At 43.4% G+C, this 13,958-nt stretch overlaps 1 protein-coding gene across 1 annotated transcript in view; it reads left to right on the forward strand.

Annotated features, from left to right (window-relative positions):
- The window catches only part of LOC132378489 (dyslexia-associated protein KIAA0319-like), an 80,594-nt gene that overhangs the window by 34,164 nt on the left and 32,472 nt on the right, over positions 1–13,958 (forward strand). The window contains exons 5-6 of the mRNA XM_059945431.1: positions 1,798–1,896; positions 2,903–3,000. Coding sequence (XP_059801414.1) covers positions 1,798–1,896; positions 2,903–3,000 — 197 coding nt within the window. The remainder of the gene's footprint in view (positions 1–1,797; positions 1,897–2,902; positions 3,001–13,958) is intronic.

Below are 13,958 nucleotides of genomic sequence, written 5' to 3' on the forward strand. Positions count from 1 at the left end.
AGTCTTTTGCAAGGAAGAATGGGCGAAAATCCCCCAAACAAGAATTGAAAGACTCTTGGCTGGCTACAGAAAGCGTTTACAAGCTGTGATACTTGCCAAAGGGGGTGTTACTAAGTACTGACCATGCAGGGTGCCTAAACTTTTGCTTCGGGCCCTTTTCCTTTTTTGTTACTTTGAAACAGTAAAAGATGGAAATAAAAAAAGTTATCTTGCTTAAAATATTAAAGAAATGAGTGATCTTTAACTTTATGCCTTTTGGAAATCAGGTCATCTTTTACTCTCTTAGCTATTCACAGTAACAGGGGTGCCCAAACTTTTGCATGCCACTGTAGGTACTTATGACCATCAGGTAGTTGAGTGATCATGTTACTTACACTAATTTGTACTTTATTTACTGATTATGCACTGACTACTGTTCTACCACTGTATCCAAGTTTTACCATTCCAAAAAATTATACTACACAAGTGAAAATCATTGAAACATTTCATTTCCAGAAAGGACGTATTGGCTTTTCATAAATTTTGGAAGTTCTAAAGTGTTTTTTAGCCAAGCAGGTTTTATCTTTTGGAAATTTTTTCTTTTGCTTACAGCCTAATATAAATAAGTCTTGTGAGTAATAAAGTGTGCCTAAAACAAATGCTTTCCTTTATTTCTAAACTTTGGACTGGATTTTCTACAGAAGGTGAAAACTGAAGGATGCCACCAGTCAAACCTGACATATCAGAATAATGGTTTTAGTTGCCTTCAATTTATTTGTGATGCTTCAGTGCTTAAGCAAAGCTCTTAAGCAAAACTCATTGAGCTGTTAGAGTCACAGATTATACTCCATGGAAACAGGCTTTTCAAAATCAGGTCTAATATCACCAGCATATGTTGTGAAATCTGTTAACTTTGCAGCTGCAGTACTTAATAGAAAAAAACCTGTGAATTACAGAAAGTATATGTAAAAATAGTTAAATATGTAGTGCAAAAATAAAAAAAAGTAGTGAGTTAGCATTCACGAGTTTAATGCCCATTCAGAAATCAGATGACAGAGTGGAAGAAGCTTCTCCTCAAACAACTTGTCTAAAATAATTGCTACAGCTAATTTTACACATGATGTCTGCTACATTTCCCAGTTTCAATGAAAAGTACTTAATTGGCCTGAAAGTACTCTGAAACTGTTCAAAGTACATTTATTATCAAAGTATGTATGCAGCATACAACCCTAAAATTCATCTTCTCCACAGACAGTCACGAAACAAGAAGACCCATGGAACCAGCCCATTCAAAGAGAAACATCCGATATCAAACTCCCCCCCCCAACATGAAAAAAACCATGTAATCAGCAACAAAAAATGAGCAAAAATACAGAGTATAAAACACAAAATCAAAAGGCATATTTCAGTACAGTTCAACCCAGTGTTCATTATTTTAAAAGATTGCAGTACCAGAGAGACATCAGGGACTGCTGTGTATTTTGCTTCATGGAAACATGGCTAGCTCTTGCTATTGTGTGCCTTGGTAGCGTAGCAGTTAGCATGATGCTATTACAATATACAATTATATATAATTATACAAGCAGTATACAAATTCAGGTAATTTCTTTCCAGGTTATCTTCCTGTTCTGATTAGAACTCAGTAAAAGCAATTATTTGAAGAATTAAGTTACTGCAAAATTTATTAGTTGCTGATTCAAAGATATTTTCTTGGATAGGTAAGGCTATTATGTAAATGCTGTAAACTGATAATTGTCAGTTTTATTGGTTTCTTTTGTTATCTGTTCTAATTCTCCTTGTTTTCCCCTTCCCTCATAGTGAAGGAACTGATTGTATCAGCTGGAACTAATGTAGTGATCGCTCAACCCAAAAATTCTGTGGAACTGAATACCTTTGTCCTTCCTGCTCCATCTGCAGGTAAGCATTGATTAGCATTAGATTATACAAGGAAAGGTTGACTCTTTTGTGTCTGATGGCTTGTACGTATGTCAGCACTTGTCCTATTTGCGTGTTATTTAACCAGAGGAAAGATACATGCATCATCTTCCAGAGCAGCTGATGAATCAGAAAAGTTTAAGCAACCATTCATTAAGATGATGATGTGTTTGTTTTATTACTGTGTTCTTTATCGAATTGAGTTTTTATTTGTGCTGCATCAGATTCAGAGCAACAATTATTTCATTCTCCTCTACACTTGTGCTCTGGAAATGACATTAAACAATTCTTGGATCTAGATTTTCCCAATTGCTTATGGGCAAAGCAGTCAACCCATCTATAAGTGATGTACAAGTGGAACATGGTTTGTGCATGGTTGGATCTTTGAAATCACTCAGTTATGGACATTCTACAACACGGAAGGAGTTCTTTAAGCCCAATTGGTTTACACTAGTCGAGTTTCCATGTATGCCTGCATGCCTTATTCCATGTTCTGTCATTGGGTCCATTGTCCTGCAGGTGATGGCGTATGAAGCAACATCTAAGTACTTCGTAAATGCAATGGGTTTTTCTACCTCTGCCATCTGTTTAGGACGAAAGCTCCAGATTTGCTTCCACCATCCTCTGGATAAATTATTTTCCTTATTACCCACCCATCCATTGCTCACCCTTGCCCTTGGTTTCTGAGCCCTCTGTTAGAGGAACTGGACCTTCCTATTTACTCTTTTCTTGGCTCCCCTATAATCTTCATTAAATTTCTCCTCAGCTTCATCTGTTCCACTGAAAACCAACCCAACCTATCCACCTTCCCTCTTTATTTGCTGTTTTGCAAACCTGGTAATATCCTTATAAATCTTCTCTGCATCAACTCCAGTACAATGTGGTGACAAGAATAGTCCATTGAACTCAAACAGTACCCCAACCAGTATTCTGCATAGTTCTAGCTTGTATTCACAAAAAGATATTAATATAAATTTTCCTCCTTCAGAATCACCTTACAGTTACAAATGGAGTTTAGTGAGCCATCCTGTGGGCTTCGAAGGTTTGATGGAAGGCAAGGATTCTCAGACACTGAAGCTATCTCAGGTAAGGGGAGCAAATACAATACAAATAAGACATAAGTAAGAATCAAGCCGTAAGGATGAGAGTAGAATTAGAATTTGAAAGGTTAGTGAGTTAGTGAGGTCACTGCTAGTGCTTAAAATCTATACTCTGGGATTTGTGCAGGAAAGGGACAGTGACGTCAGAAACCAGCCGTTGAATGTGGAACAGGCATGGCAGCTTGCAGGCAACTTCTGCTTCTGTTCCTTGTCACGGGGGAGAAGAATATGACCCAAGGGCCAGGTCAAGCACAAATGGTGCCCATTCAAAAATACATCAGAAATTAAAGCCGCCCGCCCACACGCACACACACCTACCTGGAGGAACTCAGCCGGCTGGGCAGCATCTATGCAAAAGAGTAAACAGTTGATGTTTTGGGCTGAGACCCTTCTTCAGGATGAAGGGTCTTGGCCAGAAATGTTGACTGTTCACTCTTTTCCATAGATGCTGCCTAGACTGTTGAGTTCCTCCAGCATTTTGTGTGTGTTGCTTTGGATTTCCAGTGTCTGCAGACTTTCTCTTGTTTGTGATTGGATTACTACACTGCAAAGTCTCATCCAAGGATGCCTACTGTGAGAAAATTTGTCTTTCCTTCAACGGGAGTTCAGTGAAACCCTCCCTCACTGCTCCCCCTCTATGATCCCTGCTCCCCTTCGAATCTTCGACCACGTACTCACTGAGATTCACTACCACAGCCATGAGTCCTTCCTGGGAACACGTCTTCACTTCATTCTTGTACCATATGGCTTCCAGATCCGTTTTCAAGCCTCTCAGTTCGGACCCTCTGAGGACCCCAGGTACTCACATTCAATGGACTGGTTTTCCCATTGCGTTCTCTGTGCCACACTTCTTCCTGTGAGGAGCTACTTGGTGTCCCTATCCCAGTAACTTCCACAACTCTGGGATTCTCTCTCCCCCAGCTGCAATGGACCTATCCAATACTCTATCCTCAGTTGGATCCATGCTTTCAATCGCTGGTTCTTCAACTTTCTCACACCCTGGAAGGAGCAGAACCTGCTGTCTCCAGTGTTGCCAGACATGGATGTGTCCATACCACGATCCCTGCTGCCGATCTCAACAATTCTAACAGTCTTGAGCAGATTCAGAACCGGGACTCCATCACCATCAATACAGGAAACCCCGTCTCGCCTTCTCCCACCACCACTCTGCAATCCCATGTCTCTCAGGTCCCAACACCAGATCTTGGGTCCTCGGAGACTCCGTCTTCCTCTCACCCCAACTTCCCTGAACACCCCAACTCTTCCCTCTCCTCAGATACTACTGTTACAAACCCCATAACTGGGTCACTTACCAGCAAAGATAGAGAGGTCCGTTGAGGTCTGATGGTACTATTTTTAACAGTATTTATTAGTAAAAATACACAAAAATAATATCAATGCAAACATACAGATAATATACGTTGTCAATACTAAATCTAAAAGTGCGGGTATAATAATAATCAATAAGAAATAGCTCTATCATTGTCTAGGGGATAATGTATTGTCCGATGGAAATATAAAAGTCACTCAGTTCATTCAGGCCTTTTGTAGGAAAGAGAGAGAGAGATTTGGAAAAACTTGCCGGCTTTCCTTTTTTATGATTTCGATCCGTCAGAAGTCCCGTTGTTGTGGCCGTTCACTTGTGGCCTCTCCTTTAGCTAAGCCGTTCTTCCGTGATGAGCCCGCTACTCTGGCAAGGGAGGACGCACACAGGCCCTCAACGGTGTTCGCTATAAAACGCTGTCACTGGCTTTCCAGTGTTTCTCCTGGTGCGTCTCAAGGGGTGTTCCCCAGACCCTCTTTTATCCTTACTCACGGGGTCTCAGATGTCAATCAGGTTGGGATGATGCAATCCCTCAACCAGCCCACTCTGAGGGGCTTCAATGAATAGTACAGTACTCAATACACAATTCCGTCTCCAGAGACAATGGCCGTTATCCGTGGCTTTGTCTCACTGAGGCCAGGACACATTCCAAAACCTTGTGGATTCTCTCTCATTTCCTGGGTCCCAGACCCAAATTAATAGCGATCTTGCGATTCTCAAAAAGAAGGGGGCTACTTTGTACCCTTCGGCCCCTCAGAGTTGTGGCACATTCGTAACACCCCCTTCCTTCAAAGATTTTTACCATCGGTAAAAATGAATTAATACAGAGTCTCACAGGATTTCAGAATCTAACACAATACAAAAGAGTTTCTTTTTCACTACAGAGTAATACAGTTATACATTCAATTCAGCATCTAAACAGTTAGCGATTACATTGTCACTTCCTTTAATATCTTAACATCTTGTACCTTAATAAATTCTTGTAGCATCAGACTCCAATTTGATAACCACCTATTTTTATTCCTTTCCTTCAGCAAACAAAAACTAAAGAGTTGTGATCTTAGCTTACGTGTATACTACAAAAGTTCATGCAAATACTAATCTTTATGTTACTTTCAAACTTAACAGTCAATCTTCCATGGAGGTTGTCTTTATTATTCACATGCCTTGTTGAAATCCCTTAAAACCGGATCCTGTTATTTAAAATGGCATCCCGTCAACCCTCGCCCCGTTTCCAGTTAACTCCCACGTGGTGAGCTTGTATAATACGTGGAATAGGCTTTCGCATGCTCCTTTCATAGGAGTTATTTTATCAACAGTGTGTTCCAAACTTAGACCATTTTCCGAATTTCCACACAATTCTTTAATTTTAAGCAAGTTGCTAGTTTTCTCTTCAGGACCCTTCATGCTATTAGTTTTCAGTTTAAACTCTTTGTTCAAACAGCATTTCAAATTCTGCTTTTTCACAACTCTTGAATAACAATAGCGTGTGGGGCACCTTTACATTCCAACTCAACCTGTAATTGATTCGCAGGCACCGTGTTACCAAGCCATTGTCCCTTCAGCCTGGTTACTGCTTCTGACATCAATCCAGACTTTAAATTTTCTTCATTCAATTTAGGAACTACACTTTTCCCTTTCCCTTCAATAATAATATTCACATCGCCACCTTTTGTCTCCTCACTAACTTTTAACACACCTTCGAAAACAAACAACTGGGAATTCTCACTTCCCACTATTACCAAGGTTAACCCTTTCTTTACTGAACCAAGTCCATCTGACCCACAAGGACTGCATTCCTTTTCAACTGAATCAAATACCTCAGACTTTTTCTGAGCTCCATTACTAGGTTCAGTACCACGTGCATCCACATCTTGAACACACTCAAACGGGACATTTGCCTCTTCCAGGCTTTCAATACCCATACCCTTTTCAAATTCTAAATTCCCCTGATCCTCCCAATTACTCTCTGGGCAACTCCCTTCCGGAGTGAACTCAACCCCACGGGCTGAAACAACCTCATCTGCCAACCCAGCAGACTTCTTCAAGGTAATGGGGCATCCTTTTCATCTAGGACTGCCCTCATTTCATTATCGGGAATACCTTTAGAATTTTCAACTTCTTCAAACAGTTCTGCCAAACCAGACAGATCATCCATGTCCAACCCTGGACCTTCTAACAGCCTTATCTGTTTCTCATCTTTACTCCGTGCCTCTATAAATTTCCTCCTGGCTAAGGGCAGGTCTACCTCCTCTCCCATACTCTCTTTCACTTTCCTATTCTCCGTTTTACCACCCTCTAACCCCTCTTGGTACAGGGTCGGTAAAAACGTCTCAGCCAAATTGATACTGGCCGGATTTAAACTGGTCTCGTCCTCAGCTGCCTTTCTTGATATGCTGCGAGTGATCGCGCATGCAGGATAGATCTTGGAGTCTAGGGGCAGGTCCTCAACACATACAGGCTGGCTTGTCAGCTCCATGGCCGACCAAACTTCACCACCAGCTAAATCGTTACCCAGAAGGAGGTCTACGTCAGTTCTCGGGAATTCTGATCGCACCCCTATTTCAACTGGTCCAGATACCAGCTCACAATTTATAATGATCCAATGCAAGGGCTCCGCTTCTGTCCCTTTTCCTATGCCTCTCAAAACTACCTCTCTAGTCTTGCGACCAAAATCCAGTACATTACTGCTAATCAATAAAAGCTCAGCTTCCGTGTCTCTCCAGATCCTCACTGGAACTGGGGTGTCTCCCTCTCTCACAGACACGGTTCCTTCTGAAATACATTTCTCAGACCCTTCTCGTACTCTGTCTACCTGGGGCTCTCTTGTCCATTTACTGATCACCACAACACATCCTATAGGGACTGCTGCTTTCCATTTTCCTGTCTCCTTCCTGGGAGCAAGGCACTTAGATGCAATATGACCCACCTTTCCACAATTAAAACAGGTTAAGCCAGGACCTCTCCTGCCGTCTTGTCTCTCCTCCTCAATTTTACCACTAGCTCCCGGTGGGATCTCTGCCTCAGCCGATGGGCTTTCTCTACCGTTCCCACGGTCTCTCTGGTAACTTTTATTCAAGGAAAACTTTGTCTTGTGGGTTAGGGCATATTCATCTGTGAACCCAGCAAATTCGGAGATGGACTTATTCGGATTCTCATTCAAATACATCTGGATATCATCCGAAACACAACCTTTAAATTCCTCAATCAGAATTAACTCCCTGAGATGCCAAAAATCTTCTTCCACTATTTCTGCTGCACACCAACGGTCCAAGAGCACACCCTTCTCATAGGCAAATTCTGTATATGTCTGATTCCACCCTTTCTTTAAATTTCTGAACTTTTGTCTATAGGCCTCAGGTACCAATTCGTAGGTCTGAAGAATGGCCTCCTTTACTTTCTCATAATTCTCTGACTCTTCCTCCTCCATGGACAACACCGTATATGCCCGTTGTGCCTTCCCTTTTAACACGCTTTGTAACAATGCCACCCATTGCTCTTTGGGTCACTTCTGACTCACTGCCACCTTTTCAAAATGCAAGAAATAACTATCAACATCCGTCTCCTTGAACGGAGGTACTAACCTCAACTCCCAACTAACATTAAACTGCTCCTCTCGGTCTGACCCTTGAGCTCTTCGCTCTTGCCTTAACTTCTCCATGGCCAAGTCATGTTGCCTCCGTTTCTCTTTCTCCTCATACTCTCTCTCCTTTTCGGCCCTTTCCTTCTCCTTTTCAGCTGCTTCCAGCTGTTTTAACTGGTTCATGCTCCCTTTGTTTCTCAGCTCTTTCCTGCTCCCTCTTCACCTCTAACTCCTTTAGCTGGAGCTCATGCTCCCATTGCTTTTTGGCTCTTTGTTTTTCTTTCTCTGCCCTTTCTTTTTCCTTTTTGGCTGCTTCCAGCTGTTTTAATTTAATTTCATGTTCCAACCTTAATTTCTCCAACTCTAACTGAGCCATCCCACTGGCTGGTGCCTTTTCAGGGATATTTTCCAATACCTCAGCAGAAAACACATTCTTCACAAAATAATACTGAGTTATGACCCTCCGCACCTCTCGCTTTTTCATCGACAACCTCACCTCTGCGAGGTTTAGTCCTTTCGCAATATTTATCAATTCCGACTTTGTGGCCACCTCTAGCGCCTCCAGAGTCGGGTTTTCTATAAATTCATCCACGTCCATCTTTGCTGGTTTCCCATCTGGCTACCCGCGTACCAGATCCAAGTTTGGACTTAAGCCCGATTCACTGGCCTCCCAATTTGGTATCAAATCCCGAGACGAGATCCCACTTTGTTACGAACCCCATAACTGGGTCACTTACCAGCAAAGATAGAGAGGTCCGTTGAAGTCTGATGGTACTATTTTTAACAGTATTTATTAGTAAAAATACACAAACATAATATCAATGCAAACATACAGATAATATACGTTTTCAATACTAAATCTAAAAGTGCGGGTATAATAATAATCAATAAGAAATAAGCTCTATCATTGTCTAGGGGATAATGTATTGCCCGATGGAAATATAAAAGTCACTCAGTTCATTCAGGCTGCAGCCTTTTGTAGGAAAGAGAGAGGGAGATTTGGAAAAACTTGCCGGCTTTCCTTTTTTATGATTTCGATCCGTCGGAGTCTCGTTGTTGTGGCCGTTCACTTGTGGCCTCTCCTTTAGCTAAGCCGTTCTTCCGTGATGAGCCCGCTACCCTGGCAAGGGAGGACGCACACGGGCCCTCACCGGCATTCGCTATAAAATGCTGTCACTGGCTTTCCAGCGTTTCTCCTGGTGCATCTAAAGGGGTGTTCCCCAGACCCTCTTTTATCCTTACTCACGGGGTCTCAGATGTCAATGAGGTTGGGATGATGCAGTCTCTCAACCAGCCCACTCTGGTCGTCCCCTGAGGGCTTCGATGAGTAGTACAGTACTCAAAACACAATTCCGTCTCTAGAGACAATGGCCGTTATCCGTGGTTTTGTCTCACTGAGGCCAGGACACATTCCAAAACCTTGTGGATTCTCTCTCATTTCCTGGGTTCCAGACCGAAGTAATAGCGATCTTGCGATTCTCAAAAAGAAGGGGGCTACTTTGTACTCTTCGGCTCCTCAAGGTTGTGGCACATTTGTAACACTACCAACCCTCTTACCGCCTCAAATCCCAGCTCTCATCCATGCTGGGTCTTCACCATCCCCTCTGACCTTCCCCTCTCTGAGACAGAACATTCTGTCCTCAGTAGGAGCCTCACCTTTGTACCCCTGTGCCCACACTTCAGTCAGTTCTGCGCCTGCCGGGACGCTGAGCTCTTCTTCCGCTGCTGTGCCTACTTCTTTGGCGAGGACTCCCCGCCCTGGACCATGACCCCTTCTCCCATCTTCAACCCTCCTCCTCTTCCTGGACACCCCACCCTGGTCTTCTGCCTGCCCGGGACCTTCTCATTGCCAACTGCCGTCGGGACATTAACAGTCAGATTTTAACACTCCTCTCTCCAATTCCAACCTCTCTCCTTCCGAATGCTCAGCTCTTCCCTCCCTCCCACCTAATCCTGACCTCACCATCAAACCCACAAATAAAGGGAGTGCTTTAGTAGTCTGGCAGACTCACTTCTATCTTACTGAGGCCCAGCACCAACTCTCAGACACCTCCTCATACTCATCCCTTGAACAGGACCCCACCAAGAAGCACCAGGCCATTGACTTCCTCAGCATCGTCAAACTTATTAACTCTGGGGATCTGCCATCCACCGTCACCCCGTTCCCACACCCAACTCCCATTTCTACCTCCTGCCCAAGATCCACTGTTACGTACCCCGTAACTGGGTCGTCAAACCAGCAGAAATGGAACACTCGTTGGAGTCTGTAATTACTAGAAACTAATAACGTTTATTAGTAAATTAAGTAATACAGTACACTAAATGCAAGGATATAAATGTAACAGGTTAGCAGTGATAATATACACCTATACAAAGAAATATGGGAATATGAGTCAGCCAAGCTCTCTCGAAGTCTAGGGGTAAATGATCAGTCTTCAGGTGAAGCAGGGTTCAGTTCAGTTTAAGAGTAGTTCGAGGTAGTTGTTGTGGTACCATTGGAGAGAGAGAGAGAGAGAGAGTGAGTGAGAGATACAGCTGAGATTTCAGGCAAACCTTCCATTGTCTTCTTGTCCCATTGTGGTCACCGACTGTGACCCCTCCATTCCAGATGTGACCGTTCTTCCGTGGTGAACCCGTCACCCAGCCAAGGGTGGACACACAACAGGTCCCCACCGGTCGGACCTTTACACCCTGTGAGCCTCTGGCCGATACCGGCGAATCGGTCCTTCAAACTCCCACCGACTTGTGGGGGCACAATGCTCTCTTCAGGGTCTCGTGGCGTGTCTGCGGTGTCTTAGCAAACCTGCTATTTTATTTCCCCCCCCCCATGGGGTTTCACCTGTCCAGCAAACTTCACCGCTTCCTTTTGTCTCAGCAGAAGTGTTAATGAGCAATTCATGTTCAAAGCAAAGTGTCTGTGGCAGTATCACTGCAGATGCCAAAATACTGAAATCTCTCTCTCTCTCTCTCTCTCTCTCTCTCTCTCACTCTCACTCTCACTCTCACTCTCACTCTCACTCTCTCTCTCACTCTCTCATTAGCATTTTGAAGGGCTCTCCCTTATCTCTCTTTAGCAGAATCCGGCTTGGTTTCACACATAACACCACAAACCTGCTTGTCCAGGTAGACCCATTGTTTCAGCTTGCTCCTGCCTACTGAACTTATATCTGCACACCTCTACACAGTTTATCTTCCCCCCCCCCCCCCGTTCCATCCCTTCCTACCTACATACATGATGCTTTACATGCTCTTGATCTTTTCAATAATTTCAAGTTCCCTGTCCTTGAACATGTTATTTTCACTATGGATGTCCAGTCCCTAAATCCCATCGTACCCCACCAGGAAGGCTTCACAACTCGCCATTTCTTTCTGGACACCAGACCCAGCCAGTTCTCCTCCATCAGCACTTTCTTCTGTCTGACAGAACTGGTCTTCACTTTCTATAATTTCTCCTTTGGCTCCTCCCACTTCCTTCAAACGAAAGAGGTAGCCATGGGCACTGGCACGGGTCCCAGCTATGCCTGCCTGTTTGCTGGCTCTGTGGAACAGTCCATGATCCAAGCATACACTGGCATCACTCCCCAACTGAGTGCTGTTGAAAGGTCTGGGCCCAAAATGTCGACTGTTTACTCTTTTCCATAGATGCTACCTGGCCTGTTGAGTTACTCCAACATTTTGTGTGTGTTGCTTGGATTTCCAGCATCTGCAGATTTTCTAGTTTTGTGGTCAGAAATCTTCACAAATAAAAAAAAATCAAGTATTAAAGAAGTATGAAACACTGAAATACATTTAAAAGTATGCAATCAAAAGTTATAAATTACCTGAGACAGTCATTACATTGTTCCCTTCCACTGAAATGAAGAAGAGCTCAGTGTCCTGGTTGGTGTGGAGCTCAGTGAGGTTGCGCACAGGGGGACAAAGGTGAGGCCCTTACAGAGCACAGAACATTCTGCCTCCGAGAGGGAAAGGTCAGAGGGAATGGTGAAGATCTGGGATCAGAGGGAAGAAGGGAGTTGGTAGTGTCAGAGGAGACTGTGCTCAGTCTGAATGGTGCATATTTAACAGATTCATTTCCCAGTGATGTTGCTGCAAAGTTGCAAGAAGTTGGTGCTGTAGTACTGGAATTCATTTAAAATGTATTGTTGAACATAAAAAGGACACAAGTGATCAACACGAGAGAAAATCTGGGCCCTTTGTGTTTGTGCTCACTTATGCTGGGCTCCTGAATTCTCTGTTGGTTATTCCCACTTCCCGCCTTCTCCCCATAACCTTTGATGCCGTGTCCAATCAAGAACCTATCAAGCTCTGCCTTAAATATACCCAACAACGGCCTCCACAGCTGTCTGTGGTAATAAATTCCACAAGTTCACCACCCTCTGACTAAAGAATTTACTCTGCATCTCTGTTTTAAATGGATGCCCCTCTATCTTGAGGCTGTGCCCTCTAGTCCTAGATTCCCCTCCCATGGGAAACATCCTTTCCACATCTACTCTGTCTAGGCCTTTCAACATTCGAAAGGTTTCAATGAGATCCCCCCCATCATCCTTCTAAATTCCAGTGAGTACAGACCCAGAGCTATCAAACATTCCTTGTATGAATACCCTGTCACTCCTGAATCATCCTTGTGAACCTCCTGTGAACCCTCTCCAACGCCAGCACATCTTTTCTTAGATAAGGAGCCCAGAACTGTTCACAATACTCAAGGCGAGGCCTCACCAGTGCCTTATAAAGCCTCAACATCACATCCCTGCTGTGTACTCTAGACCTCTTGAAATGAATGTTAACATTGCATTTGCCTTCCTCACCACCGTCTCAACCTGCAAGTTAACCTTTAGGGTGTTCTTCACATGGTCTCCCAGGTCACTTTGCATCTCAGATTTTTAGGTTTTCTCCCCATTTAGAAAACAGTCTGCATATTTATTTCTACTACCAATGTGCATGACCATGAATTTTCCAACATTGTATTTCATTCGCTGTTTTCTTGCCCATTCTCCTAATCTGTCTAAGTCCTTCTGCAGTGTACATTACCTGTTTCCTCAACACTACCTGCTCCTCCACCAATCTTTATATCATCTGCAAACTTGGCAACAAAACCATCTATTCCAACATCTGAATCATTGTTATACAGCATAAAAAGAAGTGGTCCCAACACTGACCCCTGCAGAACACCACTAGTCACTAGCAGCCAACCAGAAAAGGATCCTTTTAATTTCCACTCACTGCTTCCTACCAATCAGCCAATTATCTAACCATGGCAGTAACTTCCTTGTAATACCATGGGCTCTTAACTTGGTAAGCAGCCACAAAGACCTTGTCAATGGCCTTCTGAAGGTCCAAATGTACAACATCCACTGCATCCCCTTTATCTATTCTACACGTAATCTCCTCAAAGAATTCCAAGAGGTTTGTCAGGCAAGATTTTCCCTTAAGAAAACCATGCTGATTTTGTCCTATCTTGTCCTGTGTCACCAAGTACTCCATCACCTCATCCTTAACAATTAAGTACTACTTCTTTCCAACCACTGAGGTCAGGCTAAGTGGCCTATAATTTCCTTTCTGCTGCTTTCATCCTTTTATTAAAGAGTGGAGTGCCATTTGCAATTTTCCAGTCCTTTGGCACCATGCCAGAGTCCAATGATTTTATTGGAAGATCAATACTAATGCCATCCACAATCTCTACCACTACCTCTTTCAGAACAGTAGGGTGCAGTTCATCTGGTCCGGGTGATTTATTTACCCTGAGGTCTTTCAGCTTTTTGAGCACCTTCTCACTTGTAATTGTAACTGCACTCACTTCTCTTCCCTTACACCCTTCAACAGCTGGCACACTGCAAACATCTTCCACTGTGAAGACTGATGCAAAATACTCATTTATTTTATCTACCATCCTCTCTGCCCTTGTTATTATTTCTCCAGCCTCATTTTCTAGTGGTCCTATATCCACTCTAATCTCACTTTTAGTTTTTATATCCTTGAAAAAGCTTTTACTGTCCACTTTGATATTGTTTGCTTGCTTGCTTTCATAATTCATCTTTTC

The sequence above is a fragment of the Hypanus sabinus genome, chromosome 20 (genome assembly GCF_030144855.1).
Source record: "Hypanus sabinus isolate sHypSab1 chromosome 20, sHypSab1.hap1, whole genome shotgun sequence".
Lineage (NCBI taxonomy): Eukaryota > Metazoa > Chordata > Chondrichthyes > Myliobatiformes > Dasyatidae > Hypanus > Hypanus sabinus.